The sequence below is a fragment of the Neofelis nebulosa genome, chromosome 2 (genome assembly GCF_028018385.1).
Source record: "Neofelis nebulosa isolate mNeoNeb1 chromosome 2, mNeoNeb1.pri, whole genome shotgun sequence".
NCBI lineage: Eukaryota > Metazoa > Chordata > Mammalia > Carnivora > Felidae > Neofelis > Neofelis nebulosa.
The window spans coordinates 191,756,721-191,780,591 of NC_080783.1; the positions used below are offsets into that span (position 1 = coordinate 191,756,721).

A 23,871-nucleotide genomic window follows, 5' to 3' on the forward strand; every position below is an offset into this window, starting at 1 on the left:
AAAGAACAGGGCTTTGCCTGGTGTGCTGTCGTCCGGGCCAGTACCATGCTCTGATTGTGGAGGTGCGCTGGGTGTGAGGCGCACAGAGCAGTTCCCCCCGCACCCCTGCCCCCAGACTTGGCTGTTCCTCTGCAGCCTCCCTTCCTGGCAGCACTTACTTTGCTGTCAGCGGGCCTGAGGTGACCACCCTTATGTATTCTTCTAACGTGCAGCCTTGAACGTAACTTGGGGTATCAGGCAACTATATAAATAAGATGGCTGCCCCTTCATTGACTTTGCATCCATAATTCTCCCCCTTCTCCAAGGCCTTTTCTGGTTGCTTTCAATTTGTTAGCTGGCTGGAGGTTCTAGAATGACCACTGTACTTTCAGCTTTATTGCACAGAAAGGGGTTCAGATCATGATACTTGCATTCCTATTCGGCACACCCAGTGGACAAGGCAGTCTGCATCTTTAAAACATTCATTCTACAAGCTTTCCTGGTATCCCCAAAACATGCCAGGTTATGTGCTAGGTGTTGAGGAGACCAAATACTGACATTTGTTAAAAGTTTTCAAACCTCCACTGCCATTGATACTGGGAGGAGAGAGCTGCTAAGGCCCCAAAGTGGCAGGTTTCATGTCCTATGTACACAGCAGCTGGGCACTCAGGCTGTCTTTGCTCTGTGACAGAGGAGACAGCCAGCGTTTCAGGCAGGAAGGAGGCTTATATCCTTGTGTCACAGATGAGAAACTGAAGCTTGAATCAGGAAGGGAACTTGTCCTGACACCAAACCCATCAGTGGCTGAGTTGGAACCAAAGTACAGGTCTCCCGACATTCCAGCCACTTTGTGATTCAGTCCCTTGCCAGCCAGAGCTCAAAGCCCCAGGCTAATAGGGAACTCCCCACTTTGCAGACAGTCTGGGCCTGCCCTCTGTGTACACCGGGAGGGTCTCTTCCTCTGTACTTGCTCCACAGTCCCTTCCAGGTCCCTGTGGAGGGGCTGCTGTCCTGCAGCAGGGCCCCAGATTCCTCAACTGCTGCCCCGCCTGCTGTCCTGGGGCCCCTCCTCAGGGTGCAGAGTGATGGCAGAGATGCGCATCCTTGGGCACAGGGGTGGTTCTGCCTCGGCTGGGCTGTGCCTGTGGGTTGGGCGGGCCCAGGATCTGCTTTTAATGACACAGTATTTCAGGACTCGGGCAGCTGAACTCTGTCTGCTCCAGCAGCTAAATTACAGGCTTAGCAAGTCAGAAATCAAACACTCCCAACTGCCTATGGCGGCTGCTCTGAGGAGAATAACGATTTTCGGGAACCTTCACCCAGGTCAGCCTAATTACTGCCTGTCATTCCCTTGGGACAGGGACCTTTGGTTCACAGTCCTCAAGAAACAGCACAGTGCTTCTGGGCACACAATGTGGTATAGACTGTTGAGCAGCCTGTTCTTAACTCCTCGGTTCTAGGAGACAGACCGTTCCCTCCTTGCCCTGTGCCTGGCCTGAGGTGGCCCAAGCACCATGCTGTGGGTAGAATGGGTGGGGAAACTGAGTTTCATCTGCTGGTGGGTGTCTGGAGTTGTGTGCTGAGGGTCTTGAGGCTCTGTCTGGGCCACGGGCCCAGGTCGATTACTGACATTAGCTACAGGCAAGGAGACAGGAAGGGGTGGCATGCGTGCCAGCGTGGACCACCTACTGCAGCCACTGTCTCTGCTTCTGCTAAGAGTTCACTTTGTGTCAGTGCTAAGCCTCACATGGAAAAAAGGCAGAGGAAACTGGAAGCCCCCAAGGTTATTTGCTTCTGGGTTGGGGTGGGGGCATCATACCACTTTCCCAAGGAGGGGAAGGCATATGCCATAAAACATCCCTGTCACCCTCAGTCTTAGCATGAGGCTCATCCAGCTCGTTCTTCTTCCAATGTGGTGCCAGTGGGCCAAGTTAGGAGCCCAGTAATACACTACTGAGCACAACTGCATCTCTGTGCCCTGGAAATTCCCAGTGTGGTGCTTATAAAGAGGGACAGACCCCCTTCTCCCCACTCAAAGCCCAGCCAGCTAAGCTCACACTCCAGATGCTCCTCAGACAGGGTCAGCTACAGTGTGGGTTGGGGATGCCCAAGGACAGGTCCTAAGACAGGATGTCTGAGCTGAAGACAGTGCAGTCAGCATGCCTCGGAGGCTGCCGCGCACATCAGGCCAGCCAGTCTACAGACATCGGGGGGAGGGGGCAGAGGGACCTGGGGAGACCCTGGCAGGGATGCAAGTAGGGGTCCTTCCTGCTACCCCACCTGAGCTGTGATGGCATTTGAGGGTTTCCTGCGTCTGGAGAGGGGCCTGATCCAGGCGGGAGGCTCTGCAGCGGCGGGGTCGGGCCTCAGTGGCAGCCACAGGCCCTGACCACCATGTTGCGGTGCTTGCGCAGGATGACATTGTTGCTGCTGTCATAGTAGAGCACGGAGGTGGCGCTCAGCTTGGTGGGGGCGCAGCACGCCTTGGGGACCGCGTCCGGCTTCATCAGGTGCACCTGGCCAGGGGAGGGACGGCAGTCAGGTGTGAGTACCGCGGCCTTCTCCCACGACTCCCAGGTCCCACCGACCCCGGAGTCTCCAGCTGCTCACCCTCCCCGGCTCCATCCTCTGCAGCCCGGGCTGGCGCTAACCTGTACATGTTCCCCACCCCGCCCCCCTTCACCCCTTCCCTGCACCAGCTGGCTCCCTCCTTCCACATTCACTCCCCTCAGAGGCCACGACCCGCTCACTGGTCTCCAGCACATGGCGTGCCCAGTGCCCAGTCCCTCTGCCGCACCACCCCTCTGGGGTCCCCTCCGCTCCTCCCATGTGCTCCTGTAACGTCCCTGATCATAGCTTGTCCCCATTAGCTGTTTGCCATCTGTCTCCCCTCCCAGCTGTGAGCCAGTGAACGATCACAGAACAGGAGAGACCTAGAATCCTAGGTCCATCCTCGTGTTCAGTGCTGTTACTTCTCAAGGCACTTGCCACCCCTGATAACAACTTCTAAGGCAACTACTGTTCTGGGCCGACCGAGACGGAGGGCACGGAGGCCCCGCGTGGTGCCCAGAGTCGCATGGCTCTCAGGTGTGGCGGAACTTGGACGGGGTGTGCTGACCTGCTGCCCTCTGAACAGCCTTACTGCCAGGAGAGAGCCTGCCTGAGGAACGGCCCATTTTCAGCTTCCTAAAAATATTTCTCCCAAGCCCTGGCAGGACGAGCCGCAGTTTACACGGAACTCCGGGTCAGGGCCCCCCACTTGCAGGCCCGAAGGCGGCCCGAGGCTGTGGGGAGGCAGGAGAGAAGAGGACACCTGCTCCATCCCTGTGTCGTGCAGCCCAGGGCCCCCCACCCTCTCGGACGCTACCGAGCAGGACCCGGACGAAGCTGTCTGGCTCTGGGAGGGCAGGAGGAAACCGAGTCCCTGCCGGAGAAGATGCAGGCAGAGCTACAGCACTGAAGCAGCAGTTGGAAAAACCCCTGGGTGTGTGGGAGGGGAAGCTGTTTACTCCTCTCCTAGAGCGGCCCCAGGGACAGAGATCACTGGGGGACTCCAGGAACAAGGGAGAAGGCCTGCGCTGTTTCCCTCCTGTCCCCCAGCATAAACCCGCCACCTGTGGGAAACAGCACAGCACTGACACTCCTGCCTGACTTGCCACTCTGCCCTCCCCCAGCCATGCCCCCCTCAGCTCCAGTACCCTGGGTCCCTTCCTGCAGAGGACGGTCGTGTAAATCCTGCTGACACCACCTCCCTGCACCCCAAGCCTTGGCAGCTCCACCCCTCCAGTCAGGCTGGGCCTTGGTCCCCGCGGCAGCTGGTCCCCTCTCACAGAGGTCTACCTGCAAACCTTGTAGACACTGCACGTCGTAGATCCACCCCCTCCAACACACCCATGGCTGGAGCCCATCCATGTGGGACCACAAGCGTGGCAGTGCGTGAGCAGCCCCGACAGGGGTCAGCACCTCTTCAGAGACTCCTTCCCCGGAGAGAGGGAAGGACAACTACACATACGAGTCAGGCTGCACCCCAGCAGTGGACTGGGGGCAGACAGTCTGATAAACAGGCCCTGCCCACCAACAAAATCTTCTCAAGGGACAACACAGGAAAAGAGCCCTATGTTTGGTGCTACAGCATCTTGCGAATGCCTGGTATGACTCAACTCAAGCCCAGAGTGGCCCCAGACCAGCCCACTAACACCACAGGGACCAAACACTGCCCATAACATCAGAGAACTACTGCAGATGACTGGACTGAAGGAAAACGCGTCACAGCAGCAGGGTGTATGTGGCACACACAGAAGACACACCTGAAGCACCAGCTTCCGGCGAACGGGGTGCACTGCGCTGCTGGGCACTACGGGATGCCTTCAGAAGGTCACTACTTTCAAGAGCTGGAGACGTAGCAGGAACAGAGAGACAAAATAAGGAGACCGATAAATATATTCCAGATGAAAGAACAGGACAAAATCATGGCAAAAGACCCAAGGAAGACAGAGATAAGTAATATGCCTGATAAAGAATTTGAAGGAATGATAAAGATACTGTACTGGAGAAAAGTGGATGACATCAGGGGTGCCTACCTGGCTCAATTGGTAGAGCATGTGACTCTTGATTTCAGGGTTGTGAGTTCAAGCCCCACATTGGGCGTGGAGCCTACTTAAAAAAAGAGAGTGGAGGACATCAGTGAGACCCTTAAAGAGATAAAAAGGAACCAAATAGAGACAAAGCATACTATAAATGAGGGGTGCCTGGGTGGCTCGGTTAAGCTTCTGACTTTGGCTCAGGTCCTGAACTCACAGTTTATGAGTTTGAATCCTGTGTTGGCGTCTGCTGACAAAACCTGGAGCCTGCTTCGGATTCTGTGTCCCTCTCTCTCTGCCCCTACCCCACTCGCACTCTCTCTCTCTTAAAAAAAAAAAAAAAAAAAAATACAGTAAGTGAAATTTAGAACACACTAGGATGGAATAAACAGCAGGCCAGAGGAATCAGAAAATGAATCAGTGACCTGGAGGACAGAGTAGTGGAAAATAAGTTCGCCAGATGAGAAAAGTTATGCAAAATGAGAATACACTTAGGGAACTCAGCAACATCATCAAGCATGTAACATTTGCATTATAGGGATCCCAGAATGAGAAAAAAGGAGGGGTCAGAAAATTTATTTGAGAAATAAGGAAACAGAAATCCAGATCCAGGACGTACAGAGGTTCCCGAACAAAATCAACCCAAGGAGGTCCACACTAAGACATATAGAAATTAAAGTGACAAAAAGCAATGATAGAGAATTTCAAAAGTAGCAAGAGGATAAAAAAAAAAAGTTCTATACAAGAAAAACCCCACAAGGCTTTCAGCTGATTTTTCAGTAGAAACTGCAGAGTAGCATGATATATTCAAAGTGCTGAAAGGAAAAGTTTGCAGCCACAGTACTCTATCCAGCAAGGCTATCAATCCGAATAGAGAGAAAGCTTCCCTGGAAACGAAAGTTAAAGGAATTCATGACCACTAAACCAGCCCTAAAAGAAGTTTAAAGGGGAGTCTGAGTAGAAAGAAAAGACCATAAGTAAGATTAGAAAAGTAGCAGCAGGGGTGCCTGGGTGGCTCAGTCGGCTAAGCATCCAGCTTTGGCTCAGGTCATGATCTCACAGTTGTGGGTTCGAGCCCCACGTCTGGCTCTGTGCTGACAGCTCAGAGCCTGGAGCCTGCTTCGGATTCTGTGTCTCCCTCTCTCTCTGCCCCTCCCCCGCTCATGCGCTTGCTCTCGCTCGCTCTCTCTCTCTCTCTCAAAAATAAATACTAAAGGGCGCCTGGATGGCAGAGTCAGTTAAGTGTCCGACTTCGGCTCAGGTCATGATCTTACAGTCTGTGGGTTCTAGCCCTGCATCAGGCTCTGTGCTGACAGCTCGAAGCCTGGAGCCTGCATCGGATTCTGTGTCTCCCTCTCTCTCTGCTCCTCCCCTGCTCATGCTCGGTCTCTCTCTCAAAGATAAACATTTAATTATTTAAAAAAAAAAAAAAGAAAAGAAAAGTAGGAACCACAAAAGCAGTAAAAAATAAGTATTTATAAAAATCAGTCAAGGGAGTCACAAAATAAAACGATTTAAAGCATGATACCATATACCTAAATCATAGTGGGGGCAGAGGAGGAATAAATAATGGGCTCAAACTTAAGTGACCATCAACTTCATATAGACCGCTAGATGCAGCAAATGTTATATACAAACCTAACAGTCATAAATAAAAAACCAATAATGGATATACAAGAATTAAAGATGTCCCAATACATCACTAAAGAAAGCCAACTAATCATGAGAGAAGAGCAAGGGAAGAAAGGAACAGAGAATATCTACAAAAACAACCATAAGGGAAGTAACAAAATGGCAATACATACATACTTGTCAATAACTGCTTTGAATGTAATTGGACTAAACAATCAAAAGCCAGGGTAATGGAACTGATACTAAAAAAGGCAGCAGTTGGAAAGACCACCTATATCTGCCTACATAAGAGAATCATTTCAGATCTAAAGACATGCAGACTAAAAGTAAAATAGAACATGAGCATAAAGTCAGGATGCTTATATGGGACAAAATGGACTTTAAAAACAGACTGTAACAGCCAAATTTGACACTATGTAATCAAATGGAACCATCCAACAAGAGGATATAACAATTGTAAACATTTATGCATCCAACATGGGAACACCCAAATACATAAAGCAGTTAATAACAAACATGAAGTAGTTTATAGTAATACAATAATAAGAGGGGACTTTAACACCCTACTTACATCAATGGATAGATCATCCAAACAAAATCAACAAGAAAACTGGCTTTGAATGACACATTGGACCAGATGGTTTTGACAGATGTATTCAGAACATTCCATTCTAAGACAGCAGAATACACATTCTTTAGAAGTACACACAGAACATTTTCCAGAATAGGTCAGATAGGCCACAAAAGAAGTCTGAACAAATAAAAAGATTAAAATCATATCATGCATCTTTTCTCAACACAACACTGAAACTAGAAACCCACAAGAAAAAATCTGGAAAGAGCACAAATACATGGAGGTTAAATAACACACTACTAAACAATGAATGGGTTAACCAAGAAATCGAAGAGGAAAAATACATAGAAACAAATAAAAGCAGAAACACAATAGTCCCAAATCTTTGGGACGCAGCAAAAGCTGTCCTAAGAGGGAAGTTTTAGCAATGCAGAGAAGTTTGCTCAAAAAGCAAAAAAGAACCTCAAATAACTTAATCATATACTTAAAGGAGCTAGAAAAAGAACAAGCAAAACCAGCAGAAGGAAGGAATTAAAGGTTAGTGCAGAAATAGAAACTCAAGACAAAAACCAGGCTGGTTCAGTTGGTAGAGCATGCAACTCTTGATCTTGGGGTTGTGAGTTTGAACCCCATGTTGGGTGTAGACATTACTAAAACAACAACAACAACAACAACAACAAAAACAGAACAATGAAATCAGGAGTTTGTTCTTTGAAAAGATCAATAAAATTGATAAACATTTAGTCAGACTCAGGAAAAAAAGGGCTTACATTTTAAAACATCAGTAATGAAAGAAGAGATACAACCAATACCACAGAAATACAAAAGATTATGAAAGATCATTATGAAAAGTATATGCCAACAAATTGCATAACCTAGAAGAAATGGATACAGTCCTAGAAACATATAACCTACCAAAACTGAAGTAGGAAAAAATAGAAAATTTGGACAGACCAGTTATCAGCAAGGAGATTGAGTCAGTAACCAAAAAACTCCCAACAAACAAAAGTCCTGGACCAGATGGCTTCACAGATGGATTCTACCAAAAACTCAAAAAGGAGTTATACCTATTCTTCCCAAACTGTTCCAAAAATTAAGAATGGAAGGGAAATTTCCAAATTCATGCTATGAGGCCAGCATTACCCCAATTCCAAAACCAGATTAAAAAAACAAAAACAAAAAACCCGCTACAACCAAAGAGTACTATAGGCCAATATTCTTGATGAATATGGATGTAAAAACCGCACACTGCATCCAATAATGTATTTAAATCATTCACTATGATCAAGTGGATTTATTCCCAAGATACAACAGTAGGTCAATATTTGTAAATCAATATAATACATCAATAGGAGGATTAAAACCATATGATCATTTCAATAGATGGAGGAAAAGCATTTGACAAAATACAACATCTATTCATGAAAAAACCCTCAACAAAGTAGGTTTAGAGGAAACATACCTCAACATAATAAAAGCCATATATGAAAAGCCCACAGGTAACATCATAATGCTGAAAAACAGAGCTTTTCCCCTAGGTCAGGAACAAGACAAGGATGCCCACAGTCACCACTTTTATTCCACAGTACAGGAAGACCTAGCTATAGCAATCAGACAAGAAAAAGGATTAAAAGGCATCCAAATTGGTAAGGAAGAAAAACTGTCACTATTTGGAGATGATGTGACACTATATATAGAAAACCCTAAGGACTCCACCAAAAACTGCTAGAATTGATACAATCAGTAATGTCACAGAATACAAAATCACTGTACAGAAATCTGTTGCATTTCTATGCACTAATAATGGAGCAGTGGAAAGAGAAGTTAAGAAAGCAACCACATTTACAATTGTACCAAAAAGAATAAGACACCTAGGAATAAACTTAACCAACGAAGTGAAAGACCTGTACTCCAAAAACTATGAAACAATGATGAAAGGAATCAAAGATAACAAACATGGAAAGATACTCAATACTTACTGATTAGGAGAACCAATATAGGTAGAATGTCCACACTACCCAAAGCAATCTACAGATTTAATGCAATCCCTATCAAAATGCCAACAGCATTTTTCAACTAGAACAATCCTAAAATTTGAATAGAACCACAAATACCCCTCATAGCCAAAGCAACTGTGAAAAAGAAAAACAAAGCTGGGAGTATCACAATCCCAGATTTTAAATTCTACAAAGCTGTAGTAAAACACTTAGCTATAAGCAACAGCAACAGTGCTCTTCATGGAAATTATTTTTCAGCATGTGAAGTTACCCCAGACTCAGCACTGGTAGCCATACCTACTTTGGGAAACACAAAGAACTAAGGAACAGGAAGAAGACAACCGGAAGGTGAACAAAAGGGGGGGTGGGGGCAAAGCCCAGCCCCTCACCCAGGCCACACCTGTAATGCTCTCCACATACACCTTGCAGCAGGTGGCTGGATGCACATGCCTGTCACTCACCCCACAGGCATCTGTGCGACAGGAGGCCGAGGATACCGGGGGACATAGTGATGTGTGTGGTGTCTGACTGGAAGCAAGCATGTCTTGTAAATCTGGGTGCCCACATATGTACATGATGCCTTACATGTGTGTGTGCAGGGCACAGATCTGGGTGTGCACAGTCAGGGTAAGTCGGGTGTGTGTGGATTTATATGCCTAGGGGTCTACATGTGAACGTGGCCACATAGGGACCAGTTCCTGTACAGACATGGGAAGTTAACTGCGTGTGCCTACAGTGAAGGGTGGGGAGAGCTCCCTGAGACCCGAGCAGACGCTTCCATCCACCTGGCTGCACGAGCCCTCTCCCCGTGGGTGGGGACAGGATGGACGCGGTACTGACCAGGGACTGCAGGATGGCGTGGTTGGTGGCGTTCATGCACGAGTCCAGCGGGAAGGAGCACTCCCCCTCACAGTAATAGGCCGAGTACCCTTGGGGAGCAATGACCCAATCCTGGGCGGGGGAAAGAGGAGAAAGTGAGTGCCATCCAGATGCCCCCACACACACACTGAGCCCCTGAATCCAGCACACGGCACAAGACGACTCAGGGCTGCCCCTTACCCACCTGCAGCCCCAGCCCCATCAGCCAAGCCTAGGGTCCCTGCAGGCAGGCTCCCCCAAGAGGCCTGTCGTCCACCGGGAGACCCTCCACAGGCAGGGCTGGGCACAGCTCTGTCCCCTTCACGTGCACTGGGCATCATCCTCCCCACCCGCCCCACTGCCTGCATCTTCTAGAGCTGCTGTCCCAGCAGACGTGCACACGCACTGCCCTCCCAGCCTCGGTTTCCCTGTTGCAGCCCTGACATGTTCTGGCTGAGGATTCAGACTATCCCCATTTCCATGGTTTTCACCAAAAAGCACCTTCTCACTATAAAAGAAAGACATATTCCCTTCAGAAAACACTGAAGAACCTAATGCATGAGAAAATTAAAGTCACCCATAATTCTAGCTGCCCCTGGAGATACACCCATCATCTCCGATGGGGACTGTCATGTAAGAAGGAGGAGAGTCAGAAATTACCAGCCAGCCGAGGTCCTGGAAGCTGACGTAGAGTTCGTGCCGCCGGCAAACCTGCCGGCCGTCGGTGCCGTGAACGTCATCTGCAGGGACAGAAGCCAGGTCTGTTCTGGGGTTCCTGCTCTGGGCAGCTTCCACAGGAAGCTCCCAGGGCGGGGGACACCCCACCGGGCACACTTGGGGAATAAATGAATGCAGTGAAACAGACGCATTTGATCTCGTTAAGCCCATCCTGCAGCTCTGCTGGTGTCATGACCCAGCTCGAGAAACTTCGATGGCTCCAGGTGGGTCCGATAGCTACAGAGGAACCCTGCACTCACCCCAGCCTCCCCTGAGTTCCAACCTGTGGGCCCTCCCGATGCTTCAGTAAACAGCCCAGGGGACCCGGGGCCATCAGTGGCTCCTTTTCTGTACTGACCTCATCCCACCTCTCCAGCCGCCCCCATTCCACGGGATCGAGTGGCTCACGGAAGCCAAAGGGCGGACTCCCCGTGGAGGAGAGGAGGGCAGGAGGGGAGGGCAGGCCCACTCCTGATCCTGAGGAGCTCAGTCTGCGGGGGAGACCTCCGCATAAACAGTTGTGCATCCTGCAGGGTCCCCAGGGGCTGTGCTGCCCGGAGGATGGGGCACCTGATTCTGATGGAGACTTCTGGAAAAAGCCCTGGGAGCCAGGGGAGGGCAGAGAAAGCACTTCTGGGTGGCAGGGACGGAGAGGGCAGAGGCTGGTCCACAGGACAGTGCTGGGGGGTGACCCCCAGCCTGAACCTACTGAGGACCCAGAGGGTTCTGTCCCCTCCAGGTGGCTCCCGGGCCCCGCGCCAGGCCCCTCCCGGACCTCACCAAAGATCCCTGGGAGTTTGTTCGGGTGTGGCAGCTCGTTGGTTTTCTTGGGCAGCCTCCTCTTCAGGGGCCTTGCTGCCCGAGGGGCTCGGACGGGACCAGGGCTCGCCCTGAAAAAAGTGACCAGGAAAGGCTGTTTGGAGCCCGGCGCCCGTTGCCCCAGCAGGCCGGCCAGGCCAGGATCCACGCTGTGCCCTGAGACGGAGAGAGGAGAGAGGGCGATCACTCGCGGGCAGGGGCCATGCACGTGGGACAGCGGGGACCCTCCTGCCAGGGCCTGCTCGGGCCCAGGAGCGTGGAGGCAGAGGGCCTCAGTTTGCTCCTCTGGAAACAGGAGTCCCAGGTCCGAGGGAGATGGAGGGAGGGGGGCCTCGTGAACACAGGGTCATTACTCGTGATAACGGTGAAGAATGCCATCTGTGAAACACTTTATAGGTTTCGAGTTAGTTCACACGCGTGACCTTATGTGTCTCCACAGTCCCCCTGGACCTCATGCTTCGCTGAGAAACGTCACAGCCACTCTGCCGGGGGCTCGCAGAACCACGGTTCCCATGTCCATCTGAGTGCTCCGAGGCCCGAGTTCTCCCTTCCACCCCATACGTTCTGGGGGTGTGGATGGATTTATGACCCAGCAGATTGGAGCAGCCACCAGGATGGGCTTGCTCTGCCCAGCACTGCCAAGAGCAGGGCACTAACTGTCCCCTGACATCCACAAACGAGACCCCGGGTTCAGTGGGGCAGAGACATCTGGCCAAAGTCCTGGAGCCGCGGTTCAGTCAGATCCCAAGTTCTTACCCACTGAAGGTCTTACTCCCGGGTTTGTGGGTTAAAAAAGAGAAAAGGCTGTGTGGGCGAGACATGATGGGGACCTCCGGCTTGGAAGAGGGACACCCCTGAAAATGGGATTTGACCCCACAGCTGCTTAGAGATGAGGATGCCCTGAGAAACACACTCACGATCCCTGGAAATGTCAACTCCACCAATGAAACCAACTTCCTGTACCTCTTTGTATTTCCAAATGACCTCTTGATTTCTTAACTGTCAAAGTAACACAAGGGCAACTGTAAGGTAACCTCTGGGGAAGAAATATCACTCAGAAACCTCTGCCCACCCCAACACATCATTTTCATCTTTCTGGAATATTTTCATGTCACCTGAACTTTTACACAATGGTCATCTTAACAAAGAAGTCTGTTATGTTTTCCAACTTTTTCACATAAACATGTTCACTGCTGTTAAAATGTCTCCACTATGAATGTTTCAAATGCATAAAATTCCTTTGAGAAAATGTACCATAATATTTAGAGATTAGCTTAACTTTAGACATTTAGGTTATTTCCCGGCTTTCATTAAAAGACGAGAAAGGGGTAGATCTCTTCATTCTCATTTCCTGTGGAATTTTCCTTTTTCTTTGTTTGAATGTTTCTATTTTTCAGAGAGAGAGAGAGAGAGAGAGGCGGGAGGGGAAACGTGAGTGGGGGAGGGGTGGGGAGAGAGGGGAACAGAGGCTCTGCAGTGGGCTCTGTGCTGGACAGCAGCGAGCCCGTCGTGGGGCTCGAACTTACAAACGGAAACTGAGATCATGACCGGAGCAGGAGTCGGATGCTCAACCAACTCAGCCACCTAAGAGCCCCTCCCACGGTATTTTCTTAAACTAAACGACAGGAGGTGATTACTGACTTTTATGCTCCTTAAAACACAGTGCCAACTGCTCTACTTCCTGTACATCACCTCAGTGTTGCCACCCTGACACACACACACACGCACAGGCACATGTACGCACGTACGTATGGAAACACCCGTGCACTTCTCATACAGGATACAGACATACACATACACGATGCTACGTGTCTGTTCCATTAGCGGGTGTCTGATTCACTGTGAAACCATCCCAGTCCTGCTCAGCTGGCAAAGGTCAGCCCTTAAACAGCCGGGCTCTAGACCTGGGGCCCCGGGCCAAGTTGGTTGAACTAATCAGTCCAGAGACTAAACTTTGATCTATGACATCAACTCCCACAAACAAATGCACCGGACACGTTAGAGGCACCGTCCAGGAACGATCCTGCTGGGACGGGAGGGGGGTCAGCTGCAGGGGCTGACACTGGAAGGAGCCTTGGGGATACGGGGGTGGTTACTCCTCCCTCATCCCTTCCCCTCACATTTCGTGGCTCGTTCCCGAGAGAAGGCTCCTCGGTGAAAGCCTTCCTGTGGGATCATCAGAGCTGCAGGAATTTAACGTAAACATCACAGTGAGGAGGGCGTCCGAGTGCCCGACGACGGAACCAGACCTAACTCAGGACTCACAGAATATGCAAGAGAAACACCAATGATCTCCTTTTGTTTTTAATTAAAGCCATATTCCTAATGAGAGAATAGTCTGTCTGGCGGTAGCCGAGTCTGAGACGCCAGGAGAACCGGTCAGACGAACGGACAGGTGTGATGACACCCCTTCTGGGTGAGAGGCAGTGGCGAAAATGAAACACACCCTCTGACCAGGGCTTCCTTCCCCGGGTCAGGCGGCCACCTGCTGCATGGGTCTGAGGTTCGGTGACACGGCGAAGGGCTGCCCGTGCTCTGTGACATCGTCCACGGTCAGCCCGCCCCAGAGCTCGATCAGCGTCAGGTGTTTCTTCTTGTGCACGTCGAACACGGCCTTGTCAGTGATGATCCGGTCCACACAGCGCTTCCCGGTCAGCGGCATGGTACGCTTCTCCGAGATTTTGGGTTCGTTGGCCTTGGTGCAGTGCGCCATGGTGACCACCACTCTGGTCTTGGGACTGGACACCAAGTCCATGCCCACCCCCCCCCCCCATGCCTTTCACCTTCTTCCCGGGTATCATCCAGTTAGCGAGGTCACGGTATTTAGAGACCTGCATGGCTCCCAGCATGGTGAGGTCGAGGTGCCCCCCTCGAATCATGGCGAATGAGTCACCGCTGGAGAAGAAACAGCCCCCGGGGAAAATGCTCATCGTCTGCTTGCCCGCGTTGATGAGATCTGCATCCACTCATCTTTGGGTGGGAACGGCCCCAAGCCCAGGATGCCATGTTCACTGTGAAGATGAACAGTCATGTCCGGGCTGATGTAGTTGCTGGCCAGGAGCGGGATTCCTATGCCCAGATTGGCATACATGCCTTCCTCAAATTCAAGAGCTGCCCGCTTGACAATTCGGGCCCCGGGGTCATCTGCAGACTCGGCTTTTTCATCGTGCTCCTTCCTGAGGGCTAGATGCTCAATTCTTTTCTCGTGTTTTTCTCCCTGAATCACGCGGTCGACATAAATGTTAGGAACGTGGATGTCTTCGGGGGCAAAGGTCCCCACATCCACGTTTCTTCCACCTCCACCACGGAGGTTTCCGCAGCTTTGCACATGGGCACGTTGAAATTCCTGGCGCTTTTTCTGAAGATGACGTTCCCGGCGCGGTCGGCCTTCCACCCCTTCACCAAAGCAAAATCGGCGGTGATGGCTTGCTCCAGAAGATAGTGGTGCCCGTGGAACTCCCTCACCTCTCGGGGCTGGCTCATGGTGGCGATGTGGCCGTCGGGCGCGGACCTGATGGGGGCGCCTCCCTCCTGAACCAGGGTCCCGTAGGCCATGGGAGTGTAGAAGGCGGGCACCCAGGCGCCCCCGGCGCGGATGCGCTCGGCCAGGGTGCCCTGGGGCGTCAGCTCCAGCTCCAGCTCGCCCGCCAGGTACCGGCGCTCGCCCAGCGTGTTCTCCCCCACGTAGGAGCAGATGAGGCGGGCGATCTGCTTGGCCTCCAGTAACAGGCCCGGCCCAAAGCCGTCCACGCCCACGTTGCTGCTGACCACGGTCAAGTCTTTGACGCGCGTGCGGAGCAGCGCCTGAATCAGGTTCTCTGGAATCCCGCAGAGCCCGAAGCCGCTGACCATGATCTTGGCCCTGTCCGCGATGTCTTTGACGGCCTCCACGGGATCCGAGTAGAATTTGGCGCGGGCGCGAGCGCTGGTGGCAAGGCCGCGCACACCGCCCTCAGCCTTGGCCAGCGTGGGCCCCCAGCGGCTGGCGGGGACGCGGTGCCCAAGCGCCCGCACGAGCCTCTGGAGGACGGTCATCGTGCACTCTGGCTCCGGGCCCCGGACTGAGACCGGCGGGGAACAGGCCAACGCAGGCTGCCACCACCGCGTCACAGAGCAGGGAGGGCGCGTGGGGCGGAGACGCTCACACCAGGTGGCCCCGGCGCCCCTGCCCACAGTGAGGGGCCCCTCCCGCAAGGGGATTCCGGACCCTGTGTCCCCTGCTGCAGAGGCAGCGGTGTTCCTGAGGGGAAGACGCGACCCTGAGTCCTCGGGGTTGGCGGCAAGGCCGCCCGTGTCCAGCCCAAAGCCCCGGGGGCAAGGGAGGTCCTTTGCGGAGCCCCTTCTGGGCACACCTCTCCCTGTTGGACACCCCCAACTCTGGGTGGTCCCCTTCCTTCTCCGTCACCACACCCTTCCCGGGTGACCTGCTCCAGTCCCCTGGCCCTCAGGCCACGCAGACGGCTGCGCTTCCCACACCTGCGCCGCCCGCCCCCACGCTCACCTGTCCTGGATGACCGGCCATCTGGACGTCTACCAGGGCTCCCAATGACCTCACCGCCAAAGAAAGTGCTCTGGGGTTGCTGCCTCAGACCTGCCCCCTCCTCTTCTTTTACTCAGACGCAAATCTATTAAAAATGGGCCCCTGGCTCACTCCACATTTTCCGTGATTCCTCTGCTGCCCACTTTTCTCCATTTCTGCCGCTACCAACAAGCTCCTCCCCACTCCACCTGCACACTGGGTGGCTCCTGAGCCTCTGTGACGGCGCTCTTGTCCCCCACACACCACCCTCCTTGCTCACATCAGGGGCGGGCCGTTCTGGATACATACGGAGAAAGGTTTTATTTTATCCTAGTTGAGATTTACAGAAAAACTGCACCGACAGCCCAGAGTCCCCGGATACCCAGAGCCAGTTTCCCCTGGGAAATGTTACCATTTACGTTAGGGCCGTGGCTTTGTCACAACTGATGAACCAATATGATAAATTAACACGATATATATTCGGATCTCGCCGGTCTTCCCCATGTCCTCTCTCTCTTCCAGGGTCCCCGCCCGGATCCCACATGGCCGTCAGCTGCTACAACTGCTCAGGCACCTCTGCGCTCTCACACGAGCTCAGACTTGCTTTGTAATTATGACGGTTTGCAGAAGGACCTGAAGGGCACTCTGCAGTACGTCCTTCCGTTTCCGTTTGTCTGGGTTTTTCTCACGGTTAGACGGGGTGTGGGTTTTGGGGGGAAGACCATGAGATGGAGGGCCCTTCCCATCCCTTCATGTCAAGGGGACACGGGAGGTACGTGACATTCACGTGAACCCTGATCACCTGACAAGGCAGCACGCTCAGCTTTCTCCTCTGTGAACTTACTTCCCCCACCCCGTCCCGACTGTACTTTGGGAAGCAGGTCGCTAAGCGTTGTCACACTGAGGGGTGGAGTGATGTCCTCCTTAGGGGGGCAGGGGGGGTTGTTTTCAGAGGGCTCTTTTCAGATCCTGCCATCCTCCACTGCTATGAAATACAGTGAGCTACCCACCACGCTCCAACACCAGGCCCTGGTTTACCCACAGAGGGCCCGGAGCGCCTGGCAGGCTCAGTTGGTAAAGCATGCGACGCTTAACCTCAGGGTTGTGAGTTGGAGCCCCACGTTGGGTGCAGACATTACTTAAAAATAAAATCTTGGGGCCCTGGCTGGTTCAGTTGGTTAAGCGTCCGACTCTGGCTCAGGTCATGATCTCTCAGTTCATGAGTCTGAGCCCCACATCAGCTCTCTGTCATCAGTGCAGAGCCTGCTTTGGATCCTCTGTCCCCCTCTGCCCCTCCCTGGCTCACGCTCTCTCTCTCGAAAATAAATAAACGTTAAAAAATAAATATAATCTTAAAAAAAAAGAATGCGCCCTGCCAGCTCTCAGTCTCCTCTCCCATCTGCCCTGGCCCTCCCCCCCGCTCCAGCCACGGCCACCACTTCCTGCAGCTCAGATACGCCAATCTTGTGCCCACCTTCGGCCTCTCCATCCCACCTCCTGCCATAACGGAGGCTCTTCCCCAGATACCTATGGAACGAATGAAGGCGTGATCCTCATTCTACAGATGAGGAAACGGAGGCTTAGCAGGTAAGTATCCTGCAAGGTCACCGAGTGAGAGCGCTGCAGGGCTGGGATTCAAGCCCAGGCCTCTCCGATGAAGTCTGAGGGTGTATCCGCTTCCCCTCCTGCCCTGCCCAGTAGGGGACCTCCCACCCTACACGGTTGCTCCTGGAGAGGGAAAACACAGACTCTCTCTTAGCAGCTCAAGCGTGGGTTCCGCACAAGGAGAGGAGGGAGAGCACTGGGGTAGGGGGCCCCTGCTGCGGGAACCTGGCCCCTGCACCCCACTGACCCCCACGGCGGGGCAGGGATTGTCACCCCAGGTGCAGGGCTGAGAAAGGCCAGGCCTCCAGGGCCCAGGGAGGGGGCTGCAGCCCTCTCGGCTGCCAGCAGCGCCAGAGGAGCCCCCGGGAGAAGCTCTCCCGCCCAACCCTGGGCCTCACCATCGTCCGTTTCCACATAGAGGCGGAGCCCCAGGTCCTTGTTCCGGCTCAACAACCAGCGGTCACTGGCTGCTGTCACGTCCAACACCAGCCAGCCCTTGTCCCCAGCTCGGAGCGTCTGAAGATCCAAAAAGAACAAGTCAGACTCCCTGTGGACACGAAAGAACAATTAACCGAGGGCTGGCACAGCTGCCTCTGTGTTTCTAGGGCCCTCCTGTGGACCACGAGTGGGCGCCTGCCTGGCTCGGGCCGGGTGCCTCACTCTCCTCATCTCACTGCATCTACCCCACAAAGGTGTTACTGCGCCCACGCAGCGATGTGGAAACTGAGGTTCAGGAGCTCAGTGACCTGCCCAAGGTACTGCCCCAGGACAGCGGGGCACGGACTTGCAGCAGGACTGGTTCTGGGTCACTCCCCACAGTGACACGAGGCCTGGGGTCAAGTATCTTTCTGAGTCTGGGGGTGTGCTCTCCAGGGAGCTCCCCTTCTGTCCTCTGGGACATGTCCCCTCCGGGGCTGGGCCCGATACACCGACAGAGGCTCGACCAGGAGGCGGGGCGTGGGGCGGGCACCTGTTGGACTGCTCTCTGACCACCTCGAACATGCTGACGTGCAGGGTCCCGTTGAGCAGGTGGGTGCTGGCCATCTTGTAAATCCGGAACTCAGCAGCTGTGACCATCTCCCCCTCTGGGACCTGGGTCAGGTCAAAGCGGAACTCCTTCCAGTGGGGCTCCTGGTGGCCCAGGGTACGGTCACGCTCCACTGCAAGACAGAGCGGGACCGGCGGTCACTCGTGTTCTGGGCTCGGGCTGGGGGTGGGCGGAGTTGGGTGGGAGCTGGGGGCCGAGGCAGCCTGGGTGGTGACGGCCCCCTCCTCTGCAAAGGGGCTTGCTCCCAGGCTCCGCCCGCTGGGTGCTGAGAAGGCTCAGTGGGGCTACATGGTGAGGCGTCTGCATAGGACCCAGCATACACCAGCTCAACGAGAGCAGCCTTCACTTCTGGCCCCTGAGCCCCAAACCCGGCCTGCCATTCCCATTCCCTGCTGGCGCTGGGACCCGAGGGTGAAGTAGAGGTCAGGTCCCTCCTCTGGGAAGACGGACATCAGAGCCAAGGCAGAAAAGGGCCACGTAAGGGTGCAGACATAACTGAGTACATTTCTGAGCCAGGGGCTGTCCAGAATCTGCCGATGTACATGCATGGAAGCCTGGGGAGGGGGAGCCTTTGCCGCTGACACGGGCTGGGCCTTGAGGGGTGAGAACGGATATGTCGAGAGAGGAGGACACTCCACAAGAAAGGGGCCAGCCTGAGCAAAGGCCTAGGGCTGAGGAACAGATTGTGCCAGCAGGGGAAACAACAGCCATAAAACACAGCAAAGGGTGAGATGATGGCAGGCTCCGTTTGGGGACAAGGGGAAGGAAGAAGGAGTGCCGGAGGGAGACTCAGAAAGGAACAAGGAGTAGCAAGGTAGGAGTGACAGCTCCTGGAGAGACCTGGTCAGGGCCTGGGGAAGCTAGACAGTCCCATGGTGTGGTGGGATCTGAGCAGGCTTCCCGGAGGAGGGGACATCTGAACTGGCCTTGAAGGATGGGACAGAGTCTTGTCGGGTGGAGAAGGTGGCAGGGAAGGCATCCTAGGCAGAGGGGACCCCAGAGGCACCGGTGTGGGGTGCTGGGGCGTCCACAGAGCAGCAGTGTGGGGGACGGGCCCTGAGTGGCTGTGGCCTGACTGCGGAGGGCTGGAATTCTGGCCCAGGAGCGTGGGCTGTGCCTCTGGCCGCTGGGGTTCAGGGCTCTGGGCAGCAGGGGCGCAGTGTGGTTTGGGGTGGGGAAGAAGGTATGTGTGGAGGGGCAGGTGAAGCACAGGCTGGAGGGGGAGCCAGGGCGGCCTGGTGGCGAGGCTGGACTGTCTGGGCAGGAGGCTGTGGGTGGCGAGTCAATCCCACATCTCCCCAGCTGCCCGGAAGTGCCCAGGACAGTATATTTAGTACCGTCTTACTTTAGCCTCTTGTCACTTTCAAACACCACAAATCTGTGTTTCCGGAAAGCAGGGGTGGGAGCCGCCCAGCGCCGTCCTCAAAACCCAACACTGAGATTTTAATTACATGTCTCTGAGTCTTTTAAAAACTCTCTCTCTCCGGCTACTGGGCTCAGTGACCACAAGTCACCGGGCCGGTGGCGGAGGTGGATGTGGGGAGCACTTCCCGTCCTCACGGTGAGGACCTGATCTGGTGATGGACAAACAGCTGGGCTGGGTGGGGCCCGTGGACGCACATTTGGACAGGAGGAGACGGGCTTCTCATCCCCAGCCGAGGAGGAGAAGAAACAGAACGTCCATCCTCTGACAGCGTGCCGGCCACGCGGCAAATGCCCACCCGTGGCCCAGGCTGTTGCGGAGGCAGCATGACCCAGAGCGGATGCGGGTCCTCCCACACAGGCAGAGAGCGCGGAGGGCAGGGTTCTGGACCCTCACCGAGCGATGCACGCCAAGAATATGGACACGCATGTCCCCTCCCCCCTACAGACACACTCACACTCACACACACGCACAGCTTTGGTGACAATTTCCATCCACTCGAGGACTGCACTGACCACCCCTGTTATGTGGCTGTGTAATCCCGGTCGTGCAGGATGACGTAAGTCTAGGCTGCTGGCTGTCACAGGGTGCAGCACAGAGCACGAAGGAGCACCAGTGGCTCAGTCACACCCTTCACCTGTGTCCTCTCAGAGCATCATAGATGTATCTGCTCCCAAGGCCCAGTGGCGGCTGACAGGTGGGTCCTGGGGCCCCTGGGAATCTCCGTGTGCAGGCCCGACACTGATTTCATGCTGGATCTGGGGACTCGGGGCACAACCCGTGAGCCCGCCAGCTCCTCAAGAGCACCACACCCTGCGGCCTCCCTCCCGTGCTGACCTGGGGGGCCAGGTGCGCTGGGTCGAGAGAGCCTCATGTACCTGCACTGACCCCAGTTCCCAGCTTCCATCTGTGGGTTTGTGAAATTGAGCCATGGGGGAGAAGAGGAGGACATACAATTTTCTTCTTCTAAATAAAAGATTATACAACATAAAAATATGTCAATTCAACTGAAACGCATTTGGATGGCATTAAGCTGCCTCCTTTTCACCTGCCTGATCTGTCAAGGTACTTGATCCTCTCGCCTCAGTATCCACATCTGCAAAATGGTCATTTGATCCAGGGTCAAATGTAACCACAAAAGGCCGTGTTTGCTACTGCAGCAGGTACTTGGTTATTATGGTCCAGGCAGTGCCTCTAACGTATTATTCAGGAGCATTTCCTTCATAGTGCACCTTCCTGCCCAGCCTCCACTTCCCCTTGGGGAATCTGGAATCTCCCAAAGATGCCCAGGCATAGAGAGGCAGCCCCTCAGAATCACCACTGAGGCTACTCTGGCTCGGGCAAAAAGCAGAAACTGACCCTTTATGAATGTGCTGTATAGTCCAGAACACCAGAGCTCCAAGGACAGAGGTCACTGCACACACTGTCCTTCTACTTTTATACACACAGAGAGAGGGAACCCAAGGGTCTTGACTCCCATCTGGGCTCCTTCCATTATATCAGGGTGGACCTCCGCCATCTGATGTTGAAAGAATGGCACAAAAATCAAGTTGGAAGTGGCCTGTTGCTGCCTCCCACACCCCTGCTCTCCTTGATAGTCTGCAGAGGGAATTTATGGGAAAGGCCAAGTCCGTACAACGTGATTTCTTGGGTTTTCCCAGTAATTTTTTTTTTTTTTGCTACTGCTTGCAGGGTTGGGAAGTTCATTTCCCGGTCCCCTGGCAGATTTGGACAGGCTGAGGGGCAGGGGGTGCTGGACCCCAGCCACATGAGATATGTCCTGCCAGGAATCATCTCTCTGTGGTGGCCTTGAGGGGGATCACTGATGCCTGCAGCAAGCTTGCTGGGAAGTAAACTATTTCTCCGATCTGCAACATCTGGACCAGGGATTCCTAACGTTCCCATAATTTCACTTTTGGGCCTGTGGGAGAGGACTCCTGACTACACATGCTCAGGAGGCTTTCTAAAAACGCTCACTTTTTCCATTCATTTTTCCTGGTGACATCCAGGAAAATGTATTCATTTACTCGACACATTTGGAAACAGGGCTTATTGGATGCAGGCGCTGTGCACGGCAGTGGGGAGGCTGCAGGCAGTGAGACAGGGTGACCCGCCCCCACGGAGGTTATGGTGCTCATAGGGCTGCAGGGAAGGCGGGCAGCAAACAAGACGATTGTATGTGACCAGCTGTGATGGACGTCAAGACCAGGATGGGACTGGGGAAAACGCAGGGAGGGGCGTGTGAGTCACTTGATGCCTTTAACTTTATTTTGAAATAATTTTAGATGATTTAGATTTAGAGAAAAGTCTTGGCAGGAATAGTACAGAGACTTTCCCTACACGCTTTACTCGGCTTCCGCTAACGATAACATTGTACGTAATCAGACCGTAGCATAATTACCAAAACCACAAAACCGATACCACGCAGTGCTATTAACTATAGTCTTTTCTAGACTTTTGCCAGGTTTTCCACTATTCATCGTTTAAGTGTACCTGACTTCAACCCAGGGTCCCACATCGCACTCAATTGTTAGGTCTCCTGGGTCTCCTCTGATTTGTAACAATTGCTAAGACCCTGCTTTTCTTTCATGACATTGACACTTTTAAAGAGTGCTGGCTAGCTCTTTTGGTTTATCTGACATTTTCTTTCCTTTTAAAAAAAATCTCTATTGTTGAGAGAGATATAGACAGAGCACGCAAGAGCAGGGGAGCTGCAGAGAAAGGGGGACACAGGATCCGAAGCGGGCTCTGTGCTGGCAGCAGAGAGCCCAATGCAGGGCTTGAATTCACGAACTGTGAGGTCATGGCTTGAGCTGAAGCTGGATGCTTAACCAACTGAGTCACCCATGTGCCCCTGATGCTTTCCCGTTAGACTGAAGTCATGGATTTTGGAGAAGAATACTACAGAAGTGATATCCATTTCTGTGCAGATCAAGTTGGACAACATGGTATTGTTACCAGTGATACTAATGGATTCGTTGATTAAGGTGTTGTCCAGGGATTCAAAGAGGCTCTGTGACCTGGGAAGAATTTGATAAAACTCACCAGTTCTTGATGCTATGATAGTCCACGGCCCTGTGAGGTGGATTGGAAGCCAGCAGCCAAGAGAGACTCTTGACAGCCAGCTCCATCGAGGCACCTCCATCGAGGTTTGGCAGGCATGGGCCCGCCACTGGGGATGGACAAGGCCAGCCCTGTTTCCACAGATACCTTATTTTCTGCAAAGCTCTACGTGGGAAAGCAAAGACTTTACTTTCTTAACTCCATTACTGTGGCTCCAGGAAAATAAACAATCACAGGACTCCTGGATCTGTGGTCTTCTCCTACAGCCTCTGATAAAATGACCCCTGCTCTCCACATTTGTGGGAAAGACCCACTGTGTGCAGGAGATGTCCTTGACCACCACGGTTGCCAAATACATTCTAAGTCTGAGGCTCTGCACTCACCACTCATGGACTAGATCTCCAGATGCCTCACCCTGAGTCCACCAGCCCAACACCAACAAAAACTTTGGGTATTTTTGTGACTTAGACAAAATTTAGAGGTATCCGGATGATCTAAATCTGTCTTGTTTCTGACCAAATAGTAAGACTCCAAAAGACATCTTTATCCTTCAGCTCAGAGTAGCTATTAAAAAAAGAAATCTGACCTGTCTGCCCTCAAACCCTTCCCCAGCCCCACAGGGCCCCTGGGAGGAGCCCAAGCTCTGGTTCCAGGACCCCCTGAGCTGACCTGGCCCAACCTCATGGCCTCCTCGGCCTTCCGGCTGCAAACACCCTCCCTGGACACCCTCCCCAAAGCGCTCTCTCCTGAGTTGCCCCCATCCCGCCTGGTCCAAAGGCCACTCTCCTCTCGTCCTGCTCCGACCCCACACAGATCAGCCTGCCAGCCTCTCCCTTTCCCCAGATCCAGGGGTCCCCATCTCTGCTCCACGTGCCCTTTTGGATGGTGCACAATTGAGGGCAGGACTGCACAATGTGGGGTGGAAACGGGAGGCTCTCAGTGAACTTCCACTGAGCTCCTTGTGTTCTGGGGGCCCAGAGAGGGGATGTGTCTGCTGGTTCTTCCCAAGGTCCCTGGGACAGCGGCTCATCATCCAGCAGCCGCTGCCCCTTGGGTT

The 23,871-nt window shown here is 53.2% G+C and overlaps 2 protein-coding genes across 6 annotated transcripts in view; both read right to left on the reverse strand.

The window, feature by feature from the left end:
* Window positions 1–360: 360 nt before the first annotated feature.
* The window catches only part of BMP8A (bone morphogenetic protein 8a), a 30,681-nt gene continuing 7,170 nt past the window's right edge, over window positions 361–23,871 (reverse strand). The window contains exons 2-8 of one of the 5 annotated variants that reach the window (XM_058717944.1): window positions 18,251–18,440; window positions 17,679–17,827; window positions 11,118–11,312; window positions 10,281–10,360; window positions 9,603–9,713; window positions 4,560–4,632; window positions 2,389–2,495 (exon numbers count right to left, since the gene is read on the reverse strand). In XM_058717944.1, coding sequence (XP_058573927.1) covers window positions 4,594–4,632; window positions 9,603–9,713; window positions 10,281–10,360; window positions 11,118–11,312; window positions 17,679–17,827; window positions 18,251–18,440 — 764 coding nt within the window. In that variant the 3' untranslated portion in view covers window positions 2,389–2,495; window positions 4,560–4,593. Of the gene's footprint in view, window positions 2,496–4,157; window positions 4,633–8,045; window positions 9,714–10,280; window positions 11,313–17,678; window positions 17,828–18,250; window positions 18,441–23,871 lie in introns of those variants that run through there. The other 4 variants (XM_058717942.1, XM_058717943.1, XM_058717941.1 and 1 more) reach the window with 4 other exon arrangements.
* LOC131504964 (succinyl-CoA:3-ketoacid coenzyme A transferase 2, mitochondrial-like) lies at window positions 13,189–16,955 on the reverse strand. Its single transcript, XM_058717939.1, is given in 4 exon segments — window positions 13,189–13,914; window positions 13,916–14,121; window positions 14,124–14,444; window positions 14,447–16,955. Coding segments are annotated over 4 exon segments (1,557 nt in total). The 5' UTR covers window positions 15,192–16,955; the 3' UTR covers window positions 13,189–13,629.